At 38.3% G+C, this 14989-nt stretch overlaps 1 protein-coding gene across 5 annotated transcripts in view; it reads right to left on the reverse strand.

Moving 5' to 3' along the window:
* Positions 1–4804: 4804 nt before the first annotated feature.
* RBMS1 (RNA binding motif single stranded interacting protein 1) overlaps positions 4805–14989 on the reverse strand; it is a 148203-nt gene continuing 138018 nt past the window's right edge. For 4 of the 5 annotated variants that reach the window (XM_086750901.1, XM_086750899.1, XM_086750902.1 and 1 more), the window contains exons 10-14: positions 14486–14536; positions 12264–12374; positions 11503–11583; positions 10205–10289; positions 4805–7324 (exon numbers count right to left, since the gene is read on the reverse strand). In XM_086750901.1, coding sequence (XP_086607027.1) covers positions 10212–10289; positions 11503–11583; positions 12264–12374; positions 14486–14536 — 321 coding nt within the window. In that variant the 3' untranslated portion in view covers positions 4805–7324; positions 10205–10211. Of the gene's footprint in view, positions 7347–10204; positions 10290–11502; positions 11584–12263; positions 12375–14485; positions 14537–14989 lie in introns of all 5 variants that reach the window. The other variant, XM_086750900.1, reaches the window with a different exon arrangement.

Raw genomic sequence — 14989 nt, forward strand, 5'->3', positions numbered from 1 at the left:
GCTTGCTGATGAGCACAACGTTTCTTAGGAAATGAGTTGCAGCCTTGAACCAGGGCAGCACTGCACGTTGCAGGGCTGATCAGATGACTGCCATCTGGAATAGATGAGCCGTGCATATGCTTACTATAACACATGCAACAGCATGGTTTGTCCTGAATTGTTTTCCCAGAGATGACTGGCTAGTTTCATCTGCAAAATATTTTCAAGGAGAGGAATTTCTGGAACTTAGGGTTTTTTTTTGTTTTGTTTTGTTTTTTTTCTTTTTTTTTTTTAATAACTGCAATCTGGATTTACAACACTTCAGTTCCAAAGATTTGCCCTAGAGTGGAGGGTAAAGCTTTGCTGTCTCCAGAGGCACCACAGTGAAGATGGAGCTAGCCGCTCTTTTAAACAAAAATAAAATACACTAAGAAACCACTTAACAACCAAGGGTGAAACTTGGGCTTCGTTTTTAAGATTTATCTTCCCATTCTTGTAGGCAAGCTCACTTCCCTACTGCTGTCTTTGCTGAGTAACTGCTGTGGTTTAAGAGCTCACGGTACAGTGACTGCACAAGCAACGAGCTCTTCACTACGCGAGGCCTGTGACCTGCTGATGAGCTGCCTCCATCCTGCTCATGTGGGAGCCCTCTGCCTACCGACAGCTGGAACTTGTAGAACTATGGAAAGTGAGCAGAGCCAGGCTGAAAGAGGTTGTGAACTTGCAATGCACACAGCTGGTAGCTTCTGGAGCATTTTGTTCTACCAAGTTACACTGGCCCTTCTTAAAGCTGTTTGAAACCTTGTTCTCATTCTCCTTTGGTAAAGACAGCAACACTTGGAGCTCTTTGAATACCCACTCCTCCAATGCACTTGAATAACGTTTGCACGACACGGGGAAGAGCTGGAAGGTGTCAGCCCCCTGCTGCAGGCCCTGCCGCGCGCCTCCCTCCCCTCTCCCAGGGCTGCAGCAGCCTGTGCGCCAAGGCCCAGCTCCGATCTGGCCCAGCTGCGTAACCTTGCCTCAGACTGCTGAAAAAAAACCTTGTGAGAAAGTCTATGGAAGGAAAAGAAAGGTAAAATTACAGCCAGAGGTAGGCAGAGCTGCTGAGACAAGATTGCCAGTAGCTCAAGGATTCAGGAGGGAAAGCAGCAACGTGGAAAGGTATAAAAGCTAAAGGAAGAAAAGAGCAAGGCAAGCCAGGACGCATCAGGTCGGTTTGCTGGGGTAAGTCGTCAGTGCGCTTGGCAGAAGATGGGAACGCAGCAAGGCTGAGGGTCTGCTCCAGGGAGCTGCAGGGACTGACCCTTCCCCTCCCGCCCAATGCCAGCCTGGCCAGCAAAGCCACCACCAGCACCTTGCTGGGAGAGCGTACTCATGCTTGGCCTAATAGCTCATGAAATCCAACCCTTTTCTGCAATCTAGTCAAGAAATAACTGCTTTATGCTCCTAGTTACGTGTATTCTGCTTACAGATTATCTCGTAGACTGGCTAAAGATACCCGAACAAACTGATACAAAAGTAAGGCTGCAACAAATACCTCTAAATATATTTTCATATTTTTTACATTCACCATAAGGCAAAAAAAATATAGCAGAGTATTTTCTCATTGGTGGAAAAGTATTTCCCATTGCGGAAAGCCTGAAGCACACCAAGAAAAAGTAATTTTCTATTTGTGCCAGCAAAAAGCTGAAACTATTTACCAAAACATCCTGTCCACTAGCAAAGTTTTTCTTGGCTTTCTTTTAAACTCTTGTTTTACTCCATTACCCTTAAGTGTTTCACCGATACTGCTTAAAAACATCAGCCCTGTGTGTGAGTTTCAGGTGGAGAAAATACTGCAGGAAATTCCTCCTGCAGATGACTTCTTTAGGATCAGCAGAGTGTATGTGCAGAAATCCTTTTCCAAATGTTTTTTCCCTTGGTAACATTAGCATGCTAGGCTCAAAACCAACAAAGTTACTTCGAAAGTTGCCCAAGCAGGTTGATCTGAACACCTGTAGTGTGTCTTTAGGGTGCCACATACCTTCATTCTTTAAGTTCTCCAGAAATCTCTATCTCAGTGAAGCTGTCCAAAAAGATCACATTCAGCTGAAGGGAGTCTGACGAAATACAGCAGAATTCAGAACACCATGATGTAAGTACTGAGTGAAGGGATACTGTTGAAAAGGGCAAGATAGAAGAGAACTTAAACAGTTAAAGCTTGCCCGTTGACAAGCTGTCCTTTCTTCTGGGACGCAGAAAAAAAATCCAGTAGTATTTTCCTGTGACACGATTTCTTCTTTACTAGAGAAATGGGCTGCGCAGGTCTCAGACGGCAGGTGCAGTTAGAGCTGTTCTGGAAAGGAAAGACTGACTCATTGCACATGCAGGCTTTTACACACTCCCTCTGGTCACTGCACTGTAAATCTTTGCTGTTCTGACATCAGCTTGGCTTTTCTTAGTAGCTGGAGGAGAAGCTGCCAAACAGAATAGGTTTTGTATATCCTAACCCCTGTTCTGGATAGAATTAATGGACCAAGTGTGAAAGCCAAAAACCTCAGATTTGTTTGGGTTAATCAATGCCAGAATTTGCTGGCTAGGGAATGATACAGATGATCTTTCACAGTTGAAAGAGTACATCAGTGTTGCAAGCGTTTGGAAGGTAACAGCATACATGTCTTAAATGCCACCAAGTAACACATTGGCTTTCACAGTAAGACACTGCTGGACAGGATAGGATTGAGTATCTTATTCCAACGCATGTGAAAGTTTGCAAATAATTTTGGAGTGGTTGATCAAAGCAGAAGGAACAGCTGCAGTGAAGTGTGCACGGGAGGAGTAGGAGTACAAACTCATACAAATATTCTGGCACATAAAATGGATTTCCCATACGATGTTAGCTGTTTCTGTGGAAAGTGAGGTGGCACAGTTTTAGTCAATCATCGAGTTTGTCTGGTATGGTGGAGATACTGTAACATAATTAAAGCTAGAAGGGGAGAGCAAAAGAGGACTTTTTTTTTTTTTCCCCAAGATAACCTGACAAAGAGTACCAGGAAAGTGCTTCAGACTACTCTGACTTACTCCACAATTACTCTAGCCCAACATATGCAGTCAGTCTTTAGTAGAGCTCAGGTGATCAACAGTACTTTGTCACACTGCTGTCAGTGCACTGCTTGCACTTGGCTTGCACCTGCCCAGTGTAGTTAATTTAAAAAACAAAGATAAAAGATTTTGTTCAGTGCCTAAAGAAAGGCTACTTTCTAATCACTAACAACCAACAAACAATAGGCTCTGTGCATAATCTTGCACAAAACGCTTTTATCAGTATAAAATCATCCCACATGAATATGATGTTTATCGGTATTTGTTAAGAGGTAAAAGATTTTATCAACAGCATGTCTGCAGGCAGGGTTCAAAACAGGTTGTATGCAGCAGGACGGAGTCAAGGTTTGAACAAGCCAGTTAGTAATAAATGAGTTTTATTATATATAATAAAAGTATATGACAAAGACATGGCATTATTGCAGATTGCCTGATATAAACGATACACACCACCTTATTATCAGGCAAAAGGTACTAATCTGAAAGCATTCATTCTTATAAAATATATGTGGAGTTACAGTAAGAAAGCTAAGTTTATCATAGGGCTAACTGGAAAAGCAAAAAAAATAGCAAAAAGCTTTTCCAACCTGCATTATTCTGAGTCTATTACATACAGCTTTTGTAAGGTAGCATTCATACTTAACTCAAAAGGACTGCTTATTAATTTGAGATTAATTCAGTATGGTGGTGAACAGGAATAATGTAACAAAACCCTTTCAAAGTTTTCCGTATTCATCTTCTCATCCATTGCCTTTTAGACAGGCAACATACCAGGACAGTATTTAAATTACCACAAAATGGTTAAAATGGCATTTCTTCAGTTACGGGAGTCTAAATGTGTTTAGCAGCACATAGCATGAGGATTTTTTTCTCTTCATTAATAATAATAGCCATAACTGTCAAAGAGGTCTTCATTGCATAAGCTAATGTAAATGAAGTTTCCTAATCTCCAGGTGAGTCCCTTTCACTAGCTCCACTGAAAACACATTTATTCTCAGTACCTCATGCTCTTAGTATCGTGCATTGGTATCTCCTGTCACACACATCGACACAAAGCTGTCGAGGACTGTGCGACTGGAAAAGCATTTGGCTGAGGAGACACCCTAGTTGATATTCTCCTCTATTTCTTTTCCAAGCCTTACTTTGGGCAGAGGAGACCTCTGATACATACCATCAACAGGATAATAAAATCCAAGATTTTCTTTAAAGACAAAAAATGCTCAAAGATTGCAGCTGGAAGGCAAAACTCGGGATAATTTTTAATTACGGTGAAGTATCACCTCTGCTCTCCAGAACTGGGTATGCCAGCCAATGCCACTGCACTGGAGAAGAGAAAAGGACTTTTGGGCAGCAATGCAATGCTGCGAACGACCAAAGTGACTCTCCATCTCCACCCTTACTTCCAGAAAACTGGCTTGCATTTACAGCTCCAGTGTACAGGCCTGGTTACATACAACTCTCTATGTGGGCTGACACAAAGGACAACAGACTTGCATTCAAATTAGACATTTCATCATGTATTTCTCATTTGTCTTTTCCTGTTTTGTCTGAAAGAATAAGTGACTTTGTAATGTGGTTTGTAAGAGTTAAAATTTGATTTCAACGAAAGATAGAGGAGGGAAAAATTCAGACTATAAAGCAGAAAGCAACCCTGAGTACTTCAAAATAAAGGCAAAGGTTTTACCATAACCTGTTTGGGTTCTCCCCCAACAAGGAAGGGCTAAAGGAAAAAGACGATGCATTTTCTTTTTTTAATCTTTTTTATTCAAAAGTTTTCAAAGAAATAAAACAGAAAAAAGCTAACAATCTAATCAAATTTACAGTTCAAAAATGTCTTTTGGCGTTTAACAACAAGTCCTAGGAAACAAAACTACAGAGTTATCTTGAACCGGACAAATAAGTTACCACTGGCAAGTTTGTGGCACTAGTAAAACAAAAATAAAAAATTAACTCTCTTGATCATATAGATATCTCTATGAAAATCTTTTTTTTTTTCAATCTGTACAAAAGGTCTTTCTTCATAAATTAATTTTTTATAATTTAATGGCTGTCTACTATGTGATGTTTAAGTAACTGATTAATTCTTTATGTACAGAGGTTAAATTTCCCAAATCTTACCCAGGCAATGAGTATGGCACTTAGTTCAGACATTTCTGGCAGCAGCTCTTCCCTCCCTCTAACACAGCTATCATACTGCAGTTTTAATTAACGCAAAAATAGCAAGTAGTGAGAGATCCAGGTTTGGAAAGTTACCAGATACAGGCAAGGTGCTGCAAGAAGTCTGGACTTTTACAAAGCAGTAATATTCGAGGGAGCATAGAACCAATAATACCACAACTTTTTAAAAAAAGAAAAAACAAAAACACATCTCTTATGACTATGTATTTCACTAGAATCTACACTTCTCAGAGCAGCAATTTACTTTTGAAACTATGAAATGTCACCGACATCTATACTCCAATACTCACACAAAATTTAAAAACTAAAAAATACTTGAAAGAAACAACTGCTTAGCCCTAGCTCCCGAGCTAGGATGATTTGGTCTGTGGAAACAGGGAGGGCCAGCAACCTGTCCCAATACAAAAGGAAATAATCTTTGAGGTAGATAACTGATCATATACAGCTGACCAGAGAAGTACACAGTTTTGGAAGACAACTTAATTTATCATTCGATTTAAAACATATGCAATTGTAATAAAGAGCTTTAGTAGCAGTGAATTATCTAATATGTGAAGTACAAATAACTGCGTATTTATGAATCAGGAATTTCATAGTTTCAAAATTGGTTTTCTTTACACTTAACACTTGTAGTGATGATGTAAAGTGTGGCACTGCTTGGATCCAAGTCTTCCTTCATGCTTTTGTGTCCATACATCAATTAAAATTATAAAACCTAAATGCAAATGTACAAAAAAGGCACATTCTCCTAACCGCAAACTGGTCCGGCAAAAATAAAGAGTACAGAAGACGTAATGCTGAGACAAATCAGAATTATTGGTTACTGGCTCTTTGTTCTTTGGTAAAGTTACCTTTTAAAAGTGCCAAGTCTTTTTATTTTTATTTACCTACTATAGAGAGCTAGTACCCAATCAATTATGCTTCTACTTACATCTCAGCATATGTTGTTTTAAAACAAGTCCTTTAGCTTTTGCCATTTTGCTGTAATAGCAACTTTTCTGTTTGCTAAGTCTCAGCACAATCCTCATCCTAAAGCACTATCATTACTATAAAGGAAGGACAAAAACATTCGGTGATATCCCCACCCCAAACTCCCTACTCTACCTATGCTAAAACTAGAACATCAAGTTAGTTTCTGAAAAAAGGCAAAAAAAAAGATTTTACATTGCATCATACAGCAGAGTTCCTAAATCATTCAAACTACCAGAGGGAACTATTGGCATATGGCCTTACAAACAATTTATCCTATTAAAATTTCCCCAGTCAGAAAATGTGTTTCACACAAAACATTTTTTCCCCTCTTGCATTTCACTACCTTACATATTATGTGAAAAATCATTAAAAACACTTACTACACATTAAAAAAGCCAAATTTTCAGCAATTTTTATTTACTACCTTTAAAAGCCCTATGCTGCTGTTTTACAAGGCATAATAGACCAGCTCATTTGGTCAAAGCATTCTACACCATTAGTTTGGACTACTTACTGAAACAGCTACAGCATTGAAAGATTTAAGGCAAATTGGAATTCATAGAAAAGGATAAGACACTTCACACTACATTAAAAGAAAAACAGAAAGCTAAAAGACCAGACACTATAACTGCAACACTGCACTAAAGCAACACTCACACACTGCAAGCACAGAACATCATCTTAGATGTTTTACTATTTTAAACTTCAGAAAACCCATTTCATACAATTAAACAAAAAAAAAAAAAAAGAAACAAACAAAATAAAAATAAACCAAAACACAAATTCTGTCATGCACGTGAATAAGTCTTCGTGGTCATCTGTGCATACCCAGAAATTTGAAATTTTTTTTTTGCGTCATAACACTTGATAAAAATTTTTTTTTTTACTAAAATAAACCTGTTCATGGGAACAGCTACTAGATGAATTTAAGGTTTTTCTTATGCACCTTATAGAACTTATAGCAAAAATAGTTTTAGTTGATTTCATTATAAATAACATTTTCAAGAACCTGTGCAAAACTGTCAATAATTCCTAAAGCACAATTGATCAGTAAAATCCATGATTGTTTCAGCCTTTGCACCCTTCTCCAGGCCAGGTCAACACTGGGCATCTGCAACACAGAAAGGTCAGAGCTAGAGCAGAGTTACAATCACAAGCGTGTTCTTCTAATGTAGCTGTCCATAAAACTAAATCAATCTCCTACTTCAGACAGGTTTCAGAAGACTAAGTTAATCTGAGTACAAATTTGAGAAGTAACCCAGGTGGCACTAGAGGTGCTCGGCCCTTCCCAAGGGTCTCCGCTGGGACACAGCCTGCACTGTGCTCTCCCTGCCGTCGCCAATGCCTGCTCAGCATGCAGAGTTCCCACTGGGGAACGGTGGGACTGCATTCAAAGCTATTCCATTCTTTCTTGGTTTGTTATTGTTTCCTTTTAACTGACAAAAAGTGGTTGAGTGTGGGAGCTTACTCGTGTGGCATCTCCAAGGCTTCTGATCTCTGGAAAAGGAACACGACTTTCCTTCCGTGCAGCCTCAGAGAAGCTATGGACAACAGCTAATGCAGAGACAGCTACTGTGCCTCTGTGATGGTTCATACTTAACAGCAATACAGGGCTCATTACATTTGAAGGAGGACTTCTCAATTTACTATATTGGCTTATATTGCCATACTGGTTTAGAAAAATTCCCAGCTAATGAAAAAAAGTTTAGACAATTTTTAAATTTTCAAGGCAAGATAAAGTCTGTTATTTTAATGATTGTACATTTATAGGTACATACATATATATATATATGTATCTTTTTCAAGTCTCTTGACTATTTTCACATGGTAGCAACTTTTTAAAAGAAGCTATAAAGTTATTAAATGTAGCCACAAAGGAAAGATGCTGTGTATTTCTGATTGACTGCATCCACTTGTGCGAATAGTCGTTACCTCTTATTTATGGCAATATGTGCACTGACTTTTAATAGGACATTCCCAGAAGCGCTGCACATGCATTTAGAAAGAAGTTTCAATTTGACAGTAGCAATGAAGCCACCGTAATTAAGAGACTGCAGTGCTCTCTGTATTTAGGGCATGAAATAACTGTCAACTCCCTCCCCTTCACCTGTTTGGAAAATGACAAGTACCAACACGTTCCAGGGACAGAAATACCAAACGCCACACTCTGAGGCTGAAATCAGTTGAGTAACATTAACCTTCCCCACGTGCCCACTGCCATAGCCATTGCTGGCACAGATTTCACTGGCTCCTACCATGTAGAAATTCAGGTAATGGTACTTCTCTGAAGAAAAAAAATACATGGAGAACTGGCTTCTAGCAAACATATGGAGTTGCTCAGAGAGCTCTGTGTTCTACACAGCCATCATTACAGAATGTGTTTCAGATAGCAACACATCTCATCCTTTCAGGAAACTAAACACTCCTCCTGCCCGGCCACAGCCTACAACTATCAGGGAAAGACACCGACAGGCTGGGAGAGGGAGGCAGGACAGGGAGATGCAGGATTATGCTTTGCAGTCTACCACAGATCTCTGTTGGTTCGGAGGTTTTACATGCCCACAGGGGAGACTTAAGGCAAAACAAATAATTCCTTAAAAAGCGGTTAGCACCAGCCAATAGCCTTGGCACAGGAAACATGCAGGAGCCATGATTTTAACACTAGGAGATGGATAACGAGAAGAGCCTGTGGCTTTGCTTTCTCCCTGCCCTGGAAGCAAATCAAGGATGTGGGCTTTCTGTAGATGCCAGCATTTGGCCAGACTACAATAATAAACACAGGTCATGCGTTGCGCTATGCAGACTGTGCCATCTGTTGAATGTGCGAAGTTTCCCTATTGGTTTGTTTCTATCTTTACATTAAGAAGTTGTTACGCCAATAAAGGAGATGAGCACTGTTGTTAAATAACACAGCTGACCTGCAAAATCAAAGGTAACAGCAAAATGTGTGTACTGTTAGATCTATACCTTTTTGGGAAAATACTACACAACTAGAAGTTTCTCACACATAACTGATTATGATTTTTGAGTAAAAAAATGCTATGAGAGCTCTAGAAAAACACTTCTAAGATGGTCTCTAGTACATTATTGCAGCTGAACAGAATTTTTCAGTACGAGGTCTTACAAAATTTGATTTAAAAAAAAAAAAAACAACAAACAAAAACAACAACTATGTAGTCAAGTTACCTGGTTTGCAAAGCACTCAGAAAAAGATGAGTTAAGGAACAACTAAATACCAGAATTTTAAAACATGAAGGATGGACAAGGGGATGGTTAGTGCAAACAATATTATCAGGATGGCAACCTAAAGAAAGCAAAAATTTTGCATGGAAGGAGTTCAGGTAAAGCTAACAATTGGTTAGTGAAGAAAGACCATGCAAGCAAAACCAGAGGAAACCTGGAGTAGGAAAGTAAAACAACTCTGGGATTAAAGCCAAGCTAGAACATGGATTAAAAATTAATTGACAAAATTATGAACCAAACTGTTTTTTCCTAGAACGAAGGATGAGCAGAGAAGTCTTCAGGAGAAAGGGTCAGCAAAGATTTCTACCAGGTCACCCCTCTGCCTGTGGTCTGTAAGTCAGTCACAAAGCTGCTTCCAAATCTTACATGTACCACAGAACTAGAGGATGCTATATGTATAAATACAGTTCCCTTTAGCATTGTGATTCTAGTATTTTTGCACTAATTCATTGTTATTCTTGCATAAAGCATGCTGCCAAGATGAACAAACTAAAATACAACATAATCCAGTTATGCTATACAGAAATTATTAAAACGCTATTACTCATAATTCATTAACTCACTTCTGGAACCTGTGCTTCCTTTCTGGCTGCTAGCTCTGGGTAAGTTCAAATTAACTTCACTGCCTGTCCTCAGATATTATCGGTGTTATTTATGTGATATAAAAAAAAAAATTCAACACAGAATACTGTAAGTTACGAAATAAAGTATCTTTGAATTCATATCATGTGACAGGACAAGCCCCTACCTCACAGTTACTTATTTTGCTGATACGTATATGGAGAATGGTCACTGGACGTCTCTACTGTAACCTGTTGTTGACCACTGGCTTCCTGTAAATAAAACAGAAGACAAGGCATGAGACACAAAATCAGGCAGCATTATCTGAAATCTGTATTTCCACATGACTCATGCAATTAATGGTCTTCAAATCTAAAGTCTTTCTGACATTTCTCAAGTGGAGTATTCCAAATCTGAGGTGTTAACTATGCATTGATTTGCATTTCAGCGAACAAGAGAAATAAAATGATCATGCAAACTTTGTATTTCCTCAGCTGCTTTGATGATAATTAAAAAATTCACAAACTTTTGACAATATGGAAACAAATACATAGAGGGAGTAAATAACTGCTAGTATATTTTCTATCTGCAAAGTAAAAGAGCATCCTATTGAGATCTACTTACCACATGTATAAACACTATTGCTTTGAGTACCGTGGTATGATTGGCATTAGGCAACACAAAGAATTGTAGTTGGGACTTCGCACACAGACCCCCAGAAATCAGGGAATTAATTGAGCCAATAGTGCTCTGGCAGACAGTGCAATCAACTCATTACCAAAAGTCTTTCTCCGACCCACATGGGCAGATGCATAAACTGAACTAAACAAGTTCTGGAGTTTCTGGACAAACAGACTTTGAAATGAAATGTTTTTTCTTACAGGCTCTGGAAGAGACCGTCTAGCACTCATTCTGAATGCAAGAGCTGCAGCACACCTTGTCTAGCTCCTCTGTTAAAGAAGTACTGACCTATGAAAGGGTGTACGGTAAGTCAAAATAGTAGAGAAACTATTGTCTACCATTTAGCTACGCTCTTCAACTGGACTTGGAGATGAGTTTATTAGGGAAATATGCATGGTATCCAGAGATGCCAGAGTAAAATCGGGATTCTTTGCAAAAAATTACAATCATGAGCTGTTAACAGAGAAGTTTGCTTACAGGAAAACAAAAGATCAAAACTACAATATACTCTCTGGTTTGTTCCTATTGGAAGTCAAGTTTCAGAAAACACAAAGTTTGTCTGAGCTAATCTCATACAGAAGATTGCTCCAAGCACTGTACTGCTACAAGTACAGGTCACACTTTGTTAGAATACTAGTTCTATTAGTTGAGAATAATGACATTATATAGTTTTAATATACATTGTAGTCACAGTACACTCACAGTTACAATGTTAGGCTTTAAAAGGTAGTTTTCCTAGCAAAAAAAAAGATCTAGTATCATATTTATGTCTCTTATCTCTTGTCTTTTATAAAATATACTGACCTCAACAGGAACTGCTGCTGTCTGGACGTGTGTATATTGGGGTATGTAGGCTCCTTGCATAGCTGTTGTGGCTGGCATGTACTAGAAAGACAGAGAGTCCATTAAGTTGAATTAAAGCCCAAAGTGAATTTAAGAGTATTCAAAATACCTATAATGATACTGTTTAATAGATACTAACTGTTTCCCTAAAGCAATATACATGAGAGAAAGACTTTTGTGTCTGAAATCAACAGGCTTTTCTGAAAAGTGAGATACCTGTTTTGAGAAAACTCAAAGCTAGCCTTCAAAAACTAGGTAAAGGACTTTTCCTTCTCTGCTAATCCTGATCATCATATTTTCTTTTTTTTAATTCTATCTGCTCAGAAAAGAAGGGTCTTTCAAGTTTAGAAGCTAGCCTGCATCTCGTCTTCTGGCTTAGTTTCTGTTACACACTTTGTATTACTTTCTGCAATTCTGATCTCCCGAAGAGGAAAACCAACTATTTTTTCTCTTTTGATACAACTCTGGAGTCACCTCCTGGGTTCCTTTCACTTGTTTTGATCTACTTTTATTTACTCATTTCCAATTTCTGATCAGCTAATAGACTGAATTAAAACTGCTGAAATTATGTAAAAATTGAGACAATTCTTAATATTTTATTGGATTAAAGACTACTTAACGGACTACTTTTTTCCTACATGCAAGCTGCACATGCATACTGTGATCTACACACGGTATTTTCTACTTGTGTAAGTTCTATTTTGTATTAGACTGCTACATACTGTTCCAGTACTGCCTAATGAAAGATGACTCATCTGCTGTGTCAGAGGGCTTATCATCGACGCAGGCTGTAGTGACATGGTGTGGTCCATGGAGGGAGTCAGTACAGCACCCTATTAAAACACAGAAAGAAAGAAATGGTTGCAGCAACACTCATATTTTAATTACATTTTTTATTTGAGAGTCTAAGTACGGGCCGTCCTTCCAAGGGGATATACCACAAGAACTCTCCCTGATCCCAGGCACTGACTTGGGAAGCAGGTCTGGGGCATTCTGAATATTCTACTTGGGCAGATGTGTTTTGCACAGTTTGGTAATGGGGCAAGAACTGCATTGACTTCCTACTGAGCACGCAACTGATGTACAATGCACTTGAAATGCCTGCTGAAAAAACTGTAAAATATGAGTGTAACCAGATGCTAGCTTTAAAGCAAAAATCTGCACACACGACCAGGTATAGATTCACTTAGCTTAAGCCTTGGAATTTCAGGCTTTAGAAAGAAACTTTCATCTCATCTTTAGGAATGGAGGCTTTGGAGGAACACTGGCGTTGGAAGAATTCTACCTGTCACGTGCGATGCTCACACAGAAGACAGCTGCCCTATTTAATGGCTGGTTTCATCAGCACACACATTGTACAAGAGTGAGTTAGCAATGCTGATTCTTTCTCTAAACACCAGCTACTGTGATGACCTTTCTGTCACTGCTGTATCATTTTGTTAACACCATTAAAAATATATGTTGAATTTTTAAACACTTGAGATCGCTAAATATGGAGGGCACTCTCATAAGATTTTCAGAGTAATTTGAAATGGAGGGTTATCAACAAATTTCATTTTACCAATCATGTTCTACAAAAACACATTTGCAAGCACTTTGTATGACTTATGCTTGCAGAAGTGCTGATTAAATGATGGAGGCTCAAAACTAACAGAAGTAATTGCAGTGTACCAAAAGCCAGTATTTTGAATCAATAACTAATCCTTAAAAAGAAAAAAAACGTACAGAGTTGGAAAAACAACCATGTGATCATTGTAGATGAAATGAGTCACAGGCACATCAAACACTAAAAGAATTTCCTGTCTGTAGACTGCAGGCTTCTCTGCAAAGCAAATGAGCAAGACAGCACCAGCCTCTGCACAGGGCAAAACTGAGCTTAAGTCAGGAATCTAGATCTTTATTTTCAACCATGAAATCTCATCTTGTATACCTGTAAAACTTATACACCTTACAACACTATAACATATCAACTCGTGTCTTTCATAGCATCATTTGCAAGATTTTTTTAAATTAAAATCTGTGTTGAAAGAGAGAAAAGTCAAAAACAGTTGTGTGCATGTGTGTTTAACACCAAAAACCACAAATAAAATAAAGTGTGTGAGAGGGTGTTCTGGTTCAGCATCACCTTCTCTGCATGCACAAAAAGAAAATGCTCTGACAAGAAGATGTACATTCTAGAATCTGCATGGAGAGGTTAATTAAAGTCAAGACAATATCCTTTCTATATCTGGAAATATATTTGTTTGTTAACTACAGGAGTGCATATATTAAAGTGCCTGTTGATATTTGTAATGCTTATCTTAAGAAGCCTAAAAAGTCCCAGACATAATGGTACTTAATTGGAAAATGACATATAGATAAGAAGCAAAATATCATGGGAGAGTATAGATCAGAATACGTGACAGTCTGGTACAGATGCCACAGCCAAAAGTGTAGGGAGACCAGCATTACTCATAACCAGTGAAGACAGAACAAGCTATGCAGGTTTTCTCCAGTTAAGTGCCCATAATGTCATTTATATCACTTCATCCATCTGTCTTTCACAATTATCCAGTCTGAACTACTCTAGACCCATTCTAAAACCTTGAGTCTTCACTTCCAGCTCCTGATAGGTAAACAGTATGTAAAACATTGGTATTTGCAAAGTGCTTTTCATTTAAATAAAAAAAAAAAAGTTTCCTCAGGATGCTGACTTGGTAACTCATATCGTCCTCATCACTTCAATACCCTAAAGGGAGCTTCCTTTTTTTCCAAATAAAATGAGGCCCCAATTCAGGTTACTATCTTCGCTTCCTTTTCATTTTGATTCATTATTTAATTATGATGTAATTGTCAAAGCTCTGGAAGTAATTGAGTGGGAATTGACGTATTTTCTGTTGTTTAAAATATGTAAAGTGTTTACACAATCAGTAACAAAACAACTGAGAACCATAAAAAAACTTACTGGGTGCTGCATTATATATGGTTGAGGCTGCATCCAAGAAGGACTCTGAACCTAGAACAAAATCAGAATTTTATTTTTCATTTTAGTCATTCTTTTCCTGAATACTCCAACTGAGATACAGTAATAATTTAATAAATCATGTTAACAAGCCTCCTCCCTTATTTATTCACTTTTTAATGCAGTTAGTGGAGCAACACTGATTTCTATGAAAAGTGTATTTATTGTACCTGTAAATCAGAAACAAGATTTTGAAACAATATACCACATACATCTTTCAGAACAGTATACTACGTTTTCAGTGCCGGTCTCAGAAACTTGCAGTGAAAGGGTTCAAACAGATGCATGAGAGATTTCTGCTGTACTGAAAAAGAAGGCATCTTCTATCTTTGAAATTCCTTTGGGGAAAAGTAATTGGGATGTCAGAAGGTAAAGCATCATTTGCCTTCTGGTGTGATTGAAATAAAATAAATTATTGGATTTTCAAAAGGGAAAAAGAAACCAGGA

Source organism: Chlamydotis macqueenii, chromosome 6, assembly GCF_036417535.1.
Source record: "Chlamydotis macqueenii isolate bChlMac1 chromosome 6, bChlMac1.mat, whole genome shotgun sequence".
NCBI lineage: Eukaryota > Metazoa > Chordata > Aves > Otidiformes > Otididae > Chlamydotis > Chlamydotis macqueenii.